Source organism: Haemaphysalis longicornis, unplaced genomic scaffold, assembly GCF_048455015.1.
Source record: "Haemaphysalis longicornis isolate Haplotype H1 unplaced genomic scaffold, Haemaphysalis longicornis Haplotype H1 scaffold_6, whole genome shotgun sequence".
NCBI lineage: Eukaryota > Metazoa > Arthropoda > Arachnida > Ixodida > Ixodidae > Haemaphysalis > Haemaphysalis longicornis.
The window spans coordinates 155,426,067-155,434,427 of record NW_027526407.1 but is presented as its reverse complement, the minus strand read 5'-3'; the positions used below and the strand labels follow the sequence as shown (position 1 = coordinate 155,434,427).

At 50.1% G+C, this 8,361-nt stretch overlaps 1 protein-coding gene across 1 annotated transcript; it reads right to left on the bottom strand.

Moving 5' to 3' along the window:
- Positions 1 to 4,127: 4,127 nt before the first annotated feature.
- LOC144141998 (vacuolar protein sorting-associated protein 4-like) lies at positions 4,128 to 7,180 on the bottom strand. Its single transcript, XM_077673429.1, has 2 exons — positions 6,896 to 7,180; positions 4,128 to 5,000 (listed from the first exon to the last, which is right to left on the bottom strand). The coding sequence occupies exons 1-2, from the start codon at positions 7,178 to 7,180 to the stop codon at positions 4,128 to 4,130; spliced, it is 1,158 nt and encodes a 385-aa protein (XP_077529555.1).
- Between the last annotated feature and the right edge of the window lie 1,181 nt (positions 7,181 to 8,361).

Genomic DNA, 8,361 nt, shown 5'->3' with positions numbered 1-8,361 from the left:
TAGGGAAAGTGGTAGCACCGACCTTCTCGTTTTTGGAAATTTCACATGGGCCATTTCGTATCACTTATTAGTGGCTTGATACAAGTGATGCAACTAATTATTTGATGGACCTTTCTCCAGTAGCCATCTGCGCCTGCGCGGGGCGCGGGTCCGCCATTCTTGGCAGTAGCTCCCGGGCAAAATAAACAAAAGGGCGCCCCTTCAGCTAGCTGCTTGGGGAGCGGATATGCCTCCTACAGGGCTGCACATTTTCATATCCTCCTTTCGGACAGTTACAGTGAGTACTTATGTGCACACAAAAACGCCTTTCCAAGAAAGGGGGCAAAAATAACCACGCTGTGAGCACTTGGCTACCAGTGAGGGAGCAACGAAAATGAAAAAAAAAGTGAAGAAAAAGAAGTGCTACGGCCACTGCAGATTACTCATGCGAGCGTGGGCCTGCTACCGTGACATTCATGTGAAAGGCAACGGGGACGGGTGGGAGCGGTACCAGGATAATTCGTGCACGGGTTCCCCGAAAGCCAAACATTTTTTGGGGCGGGCCTTACTGGCAATTTAGGATCGCCGTGGCGGCCGGTAAGAGGACCAGCACTGCGAAAAGGTGTGCAAAGTAGTTATAGTCATGCCTCATCACCAATTACGTCTAAAAAAAGCCACAAATTTTGTTTTTGCGTTCCTCTGACGAACTTTCCTAAGTGACAAACTGGACTATGACGAATGATCCCAAGTGACCAAACGGCCTTTTACGAACCGGCCGATGACGAATGATCTTATGTGACCAAACGGCCTATTACGAATCGGCCTATGACGAAACTCCATGTGACGAACGGGCCTGCACCCCACTTAAATAATGCTGATAAAAGTGGATAATTTTATTTATGCATTTCTTGGAGAGATATGCCACGGTTCGTTATTTCATTCAATTCGTTTCCCAAAGAACTCTTTTTCCACTTGTTTTTGACACTAGCACACTCTGCCGAGAGCTAGTTTAACTTGTACTTCTCTCAATTTAATTTGCCAAGGTTCGTTGTCGGTCTGCACCAGGTGTCTATCCAAGTAGACCTAAGTTCCTCCCATGCTCACAAAGTTTTCTACTAAGAAAGTCGCTTTATGGGCAAAAAGGTATGTGCATAAAAAGCTTTAAGAAAGGCACAAGGGTACGTTGGCTAATCTTTGGTGTTATGGTCTGCACAAAGTACAATGTCCAGGTCACATTTGTTCTTTTTTTTTAGTTTGAAAAACAGGGAAAGAGACAAGTACTCTATTACCAGAGTGCTCTCGTTTTCTGACCCGTTCTCTCCCACTATGCTGATGAAGCCCATACGTTTTCTTTTGTTGGCTTGAAGGCTTTCCAAGTGCAATACGTCATTTTTTTATTTTTGTAGTTGTTTTTAACACTTCGCTTTTTTTTTGTTTTCATTTCACCCAAACGATCAATGAGCCGAATTTTTTGTTGTCAACATTCTAAATTTGCGGCACACGACTACCGGGATTCAGGGCCTGCCCAGGCCGGCTCGGCCCAAAAAGTGTTTTCGTTCAAGCCCAAGCAACGCCCGGGCCCGAGAAAATTTGTGCTGCCCGTCCCGAGCCCGGCCCGCAGGCCGGGCCGGGCTCGTCCTTTTGGACCGTCCCGGGCCCGAGGCGTTCTAAGCGCAATCGCCTTTTATCGTATCTTTCAACAGCGCCATAATGAATTTACACTTCGCTTCTTTTTGTTCTCACTTAACCTGAAAGATCAACAAAAATGTTTTTGTTGTCCACAATTTATAATTTGCGGCACAGGATTGCCGGGCCTCAAGGATGGCCAGGGCGGCTCGGGCTTGCACGGCCCGAAAATTTTGATTCAAGCGCAAGCCAGGCCGGGGCCCGAGAAAATGCGTGCTACCCGGCCCGAGCCTGCCCCGCCAGTGCACTACGTCAGACTATCTAGCTACGCCACCGCACCCGTTTCAGGGCTGTGCCCTTGTGGTGTGCTGTTTTGTCGTGTGCTATTTTGACGCCGAGCTATTTTGTCGCGTGCGCTTTTGTCGCTGTGCTGTTTTGTCGCTGTGCTTTTGTGGCGTGTGCGCTTTTGACGCTGTGCCCTTCTGACGCTGTGCTGTTCTGTCGCGTGCTGTTTTGTCGCGTGCTCTTTTGACGCCATGCTGTTATGGCGGTGCTCTTCTGTCGCGTGCCCTTTCGTCGCGTGCTGTTCTGTCGGTATACCGTCTGTGGCAGTCGCGATGCTGCCTGGCACCGGAGGAAGACGACGAGCGAGAATTCCTTGATGAGACCGAAGAGGTCAGACCTGCATAATACTGGGCTTGCTACTTGAAATGGGCGGTGAACACGCAGTGCGGTTTGAATGCTGCAGGTTGCACGACTGAAAAAAAAAATCGTTCGCTCGACACCAGCAAAAAAAAAAAAAATTGACAAGGAAACAGCAGGGTGCGGAATAGTTGTTACTCCATATTTTTTTTTTTTTCATGAGGACATTCATGTCGCTTCTGAATGCGCACTGCTTGCGCTCTTTAGCGAACACCTGTGCAAGTTAAGAAGGAACGGTGTACAAACAGGGTTGTTCGGTTTCGGGTAGAACACAAGCTTACCTAATCCTGAACCCGAACGAGGTTCAGGAGAATCGAATCAAACGCTATTTCTCTTCGAATGGACCTTTTCAATGTAGCGATCTGCACAATCGTGCGCTGACAGGTCCGCCGTTCTTAACCAGTGCTTGCAGGAAGCAACCCCGACAAGCACAACTTTTGAACTAATCGAGAAAGAACTGGCATAAATCTGCCGCTCGCTATACTGCAGGCTGGCAAATGCCGCAGCAATATTTTTGTGCCGAGCTAATGGAAGTTGTGATATCACGAGAACTTTCTCCCGGCTGAGATACGTTCAAAGATAGGACACGTCTTGAATGGAGACCGACATGTGGCGCATGCAGATCATAGTGTATTGAGTTGTTTTATTTCCATAAAGTATACATAATTTTATCGGGGATTTGTAGAGGAAAAAGCCGCGCCAGCCAGCTTGACAAGCCCTAAAATCCATTGACAGAGGCAGCTGCAGCAGGGGTCTAGTGAGAGAGAAAAGACAAAGAAAGAACCCTTCTCGATAAAAAAGGAAAAGAAAAAATGACAGAGAAAGAGAAAGGGACTCCCTCCCTCAACGAAAAAAACAACAACAGCAACAGCAACAACAACTACAATAACAACTACAAAAAAACAAAAGAAGAAAAAATTGGCGCTAGAGTTAGAGAGAGAGGGAACTTTTAGTAGAAAAGGATGACTACTGGTCACGATGGACTGGGGGGGGGAGAGGGTAAAAGAAAATAGCTGGTCGTTCTGTTCGTGATGATCGCAATAGGGATCGCAATAGAGTCCAGAGTTAGTGCAGGTTTGCGTGTTCCTTCGGGGGAAGACCCACTCAGACAACCCGTGCTAGACCACTTTTAATTCAATAAACTGTCATTTAAGATAATAGTTGTGCATCAGTTTGTTTTGGATCGGGATGTGGTTGGTTCGCTAGAGATGCACAATTCAAGGCGTGGGTAATTCAATTCAATGTCACAAGTACAATGGTGCGACCGGGACAGTGTTCAAGCTAGTGACCATTGTAGAGCGCTAAATATTGGGGCAAAACAGAACCAAGGCGACAAACAGTATTAGAAGAACAAGAAAAGTACAGCTTACAGGCATCAAGCATCACTGATACATGAGGCGCATTACTAGAGAATTGAAAGAGGAATGTGGATTTCGCTTTCTGGGCGAACAAGATATGAAATGACATGAGCATCAAAGAAGAAAAGGGGTTCTTGTACTAACGAAATGCATTCGAAACATCAGGCAAGTATGAAAAAAAAGAAAGAAGTGTTGGCGGTTCCTAAGGGCTGCCGCTACAGAAAGTACGTACGTAAATGTGTGAAAGGTCGATGACCAGCGTTTTGTGAATACGAAATGTTTAATTTCTTGGAGGTAATGAATCCTCCTTACGGTCATCATTACTGATTCATTTCAAACAAGCGGCAAATTTCGGAGAGTATTTGCTGAAAAAATGCCCGTTTATTTTGTTTGTCCACGAACGAGACGGACTCGCGGTAATTTGTCCTCCTGGCGCACCCGTCATGCGCCGCCTCCGCTGCGCTAGTTGGCCGTAGGGTTCCCCTGAATGAACTCGGCGTGCTTGGGCGCGTCCTCCTCGCTTAGGTCAGGCGTGATGACGGGCGCCACGGCGTCCATGTCGGGCTTGTTCAGGTGATTGCACCTCTCCGCGTCCTCCTTCATCTTCACGGCTTCGAGGTTGTGGAAGTTGCGCGCCAGCGCGTAGCGGACGATGCGCTGCAGCTGGTAGCGCGAGAAGCGGGCGGTCTTCTTGGCCAGGTCCTCCATGTCTCCGTCCTTGTACGTCGGGCAGCGCAGCTTGCCCATCTCTTCCTTGATGATGGCCAGGCGGGCCTCCTCAGTCTCCGGGATCGGGATGTTGATGCGGGCATCGAAGGCGCCCTTCATTCCCTCCTCGATGAGCCAGGGCCGGTTGGCGGTGGCAATGATGATCTCGCGGTACTCCTTCTTGGCGGCCACCTCGTCCAGGTACTCCCGCAGCCCGGACTTGACGGCATCGACCACGGGCTTCTTGGCGTCGGGGTAGTCGGCCAAGTAGAGCTGGTCGAGGCACTCCAGCACCAGGACGCCCTTGTTGTGCTTCTTGAAGTTCCTCACCAGCATCTTGGTCATCTTGGCCGCGTCGTGCGTCAGGCCACCGATGACGAAGAGGTCGAGGTCGACGATGAAGATGGACTTTTCGGGATACTTGACGTAGAGAGACTTCATGAGCAGCGACTTGCCCGTGCCGTGCGGTCCGTGGAGCAAGATCGTCGAGGCGGCCTTCGCCTTCGGATCCGTGATGATCTGGGTGAGCACGAGCTTGGCGCCGTCGATGCCCTGGATGTCGCAGACGAAGTTGATCTTTTTGCCCGAGGTCACGGTTCCGGCAGCAGTGCACCACGGCGGAAGCACCTGCGCACACACGACGGCCCGTGTGTCTACAGCCCCGCCACAGCGATCTTGTGCGGCTGTGGCGCTGTCGTAGGGGGGTTTCCCCCTCCACTGCCACTTGCACGAGAAAGAGCACTTCTACGAACCTCCCACAAATAGCAATCGCCACAAAGCTCGTAAATATTTGAATAACCGGAACCCCATATTTAACTCACTAAAACACATTATAGGTGTTTTCCCACCGTAACATCGCACTAGATTCGAATTAATCGTTGTTTGTAAGCAGGAGGAAATTGCTAGCTTGGTACGTTTGGCATGAGCAAGTCTGCGCAAGTCTTAGAACAAACGGAAGGTGTCGGCAGAGTCAAAAAAGGTGGGTTCAAACGAACAGCCTTACATTATTCTTCAATATCACTGCGTAGTTGGGCACAACACGTCAAGTGCTACTGCTGCCTACAGAACAGAAATTCCAGTCTGAAGTGTGTCCGTGCAATGAGAGAGTGCGGTAGCTCATACACTCAAACGGGGGAGAAACAGGAGTTCTCTGCGTCTAAGTTCTTTTCGGAGCGGTGCAGCAACTCTGCAGGTAAGCAGGCTGTACTAACAAAAACAATGCCGGTTTAGTTTGGGTGCGCGTTCAGGAGAGAAACATTTTAGTTCCGGTTGCCTCCGTCATGCTGAAGAGAAAAAACCAGTCATGAATGTCTTTGTAGCGCCAATGGGGATGCAGAATCTACGTGAGTAGCCGAACTGTTTCTCCGTGAAGCGGCAAAGCATTTTTTTCGGCACTGTATTGCGTTTGCGTTTAAAAATGTAGCTTCGGGTCCCCTCTCAGTGCCAGTAGAGACAACCGCTTTGGTTTGGTCTGGGGTTCAAGAACAGTTTCAGCCCGAAGACTTGAAGCGCAGCGAATGAGCCCTTGCCCACGAAATGCAGCCCAGCCCAGTTCGTTGTCAAACGCATTTGTCACGAATGAGTAGACGGAAACAACAGCAGGACGGTAAAGAATTGAACGGGTGCAAATACAAACCAAACAAAAGTAGTTAAACCTGTGACCATTGCTTTTTATTTTGTACGTGTTATCTAGATTGACCTTGATTCCAGCGTGCTCTGCTGAAGTTATGTCGCCTGACAGGGGTGTTTGCACGGGGCTATGAAGGCCTTGCAAAGTTTGGTAGCGCTTACACAGACGAGGGTTAAGTGACTGGGCACACACAGGGCGCTAGTGTGGGTCCAGTGGCTTCGTTTTTGTTCCGGACGCTACACTGCCCGTGTTTGAGTAGTTTCGCGTGGACCTTGAAGTGCCATGTTGCGCAAGCGCGAGGAGCATTGTGTTGGATTGGATTGGATCGAATTGGATTTGATTTGGATTGGATTGGAAATCGAATCCAACTGGAGTACGTGTGTAGAGAATTGGGTTTGCACATTCGCCGGTCTGCGCATTCCAGAGGAGGGACGTCATAGCCGCGGCAGAAGCACTGGCGCCGGCGAGCGCCTAGCTGTGCGCCTCCGCTTCGCAGTGGCCAATTCTGACGCAGCGCTTGAGCCGCTTGATAGCCGTTTCGCGTTGCTCCTGCAGAGCCATGCTGTGCATGCGCGAGGAGCAGTGACTGGACTGGACTGGACTGAACTGGATTGGATTGGATTGAACTGGACTAGATTGGATTGGAAAGGAAATCGTTTTGGCAGCAGTAAGCATCATAATCAGCTAATCCTAGACAACCAGGAAACCCAAGAATAAACAGCTGAACCTTAGCTCACGCTACGTATTTCCTGGCATGACAGAGCTAAGCCATTGCTAATTCTGTCTGTGCAGAGCTAAAAAACTTTTGCAATGTCCACCCAAAAGGCTCAAAGTAGCACTCTATGAAGGCCGCTCAGCGCCTCCAGCCCGACAAGTGCATGTTCCCGCTCACCTGGGACAGCACGGAGGCCTGGTGCAGCTTCTTCAGCTCGGGCAGTCCATCTCCGGCCACCTCGTGTTCGGCGTCTCCGGCGAACTCCTTGAGCTTTTGCGCCCGCTCCACGTAGGGCGCGCACGTGTTGCGGATAAGCAGCGCGGCGCTCAGGTAGGACTCCATGGCTTTGCGGTAGAGCCGGATGGCGTTGGCGAACTGCTTCTTGCCGTCCTCCACATTGGCCTGGTTTGACAGGTCCACGGCCGCCTTGATGTCGTTGATGAGCGTCACCGGTACAACCATCGCGGCCGCCGACACTTCTGCAGGCCCAAGAAGAGGAGGCCAAGCTGCAGGAGCTTCCTCGCCAACGCTGATCGAGGCGGGATGATGATGATGGCAGCCAACTTTGTTTTCCTCCCGTGTTATTCAAACGGTATGCGAAATAACCCGCGGAAACCTTTTGTGGTCCTTCACTTCCGGTGGACATTTTTCGCATCGAAACGCCCGTGAAAAGGCTATTGAAAAAGCACAAAACAAAACAGGATAGAAACAAGACAAGATAAAAAATTAGCAGTGGCTTAGCTCGGCTACGCCATGATATACGTAGCGTAAGCTAAGGTTCAACGGGTTGTTCCAGTGTTTCCTGGTTGTCTAGGATTAGCTGATTATCATCTGTACTACTGCTAAAACAATTTCCAATCCAATCCAATTCAATCCAGTCCAGTTCAGTAGCGGCGGCGGCGGCTCCGACGCGCCAGCTTTGCGCCGTGAGATGTCACTGCTCGTTGCGCATGCGCAGCACGGCTCTCCAGGGCCCACGCGAAACTGCTCAACCTCGTACAGTGTAGCTCACGATAGAAAACGAGGAGTAATAAAAACAGCCACAGACAGGCGCATGATTCAACCTGATTTTGCAGTGAAGTTGCTTATGGGGGGGGGGGGGTTCAACTGGCGCGCGTACCTTTTTTTTCGAACACAACCTTTATTTACAAAGATTTGCATATATACATAATGCACTGGCACGCTCGAGGCGGTGACCAACGCTGGTACGCGTACATACTGTCGCCACAGGAACTCCAACCAACTTTAGGCGAGCCTTCCCTTGAGTCGCAAAGTACGCAACCTAGTGGGACTGCGGCGGCAACAAAGAATAAACAAGCAGGAAAATATGGCATTCGGAAACACTCTAATATCAGATTGCATGAACAGAGATTTGTGGGAAGGTAACATGTTCCCATGTGGGTGAGAACTATGGGCAAGGATATAAAGCGCCTGTTCAGAGGAAAGAAGCATCTCTACAACGTACTAGTGGGGCAACATCACAGCCGTTGCCAGCAGTGCATCTCTTTGTCTTTGAAGCGCTGCAGTGCTTGGCATCCTTTTTGCAGTGAGTCGCGGAGCTCCGTGTCAGAATCTTATGCCCCCAACACGCACACTGTCCATTCCGCCGTTCCGGTGAAGTGCCGGCAGGTAGGTTCCTAGCA

Bases quoted from the DNA above. Each gene is read 5' to 3' on its own strand.
- LOC144141998 (XM_077673429.1), bottom strand. From the start codon at position 7,180: ATGGTTGTACCGGTGACGCTCATCAACGACATCAAGGCGGCCGTGGAC. The intron at 5,001-6,895 runs GTGAGCGGGAAC...GTGTGTGCGCAG, and splicing joins AGGCCTCCGTGCTGTCCCAG to GTGCTTCCGCCGTGGTGCAC.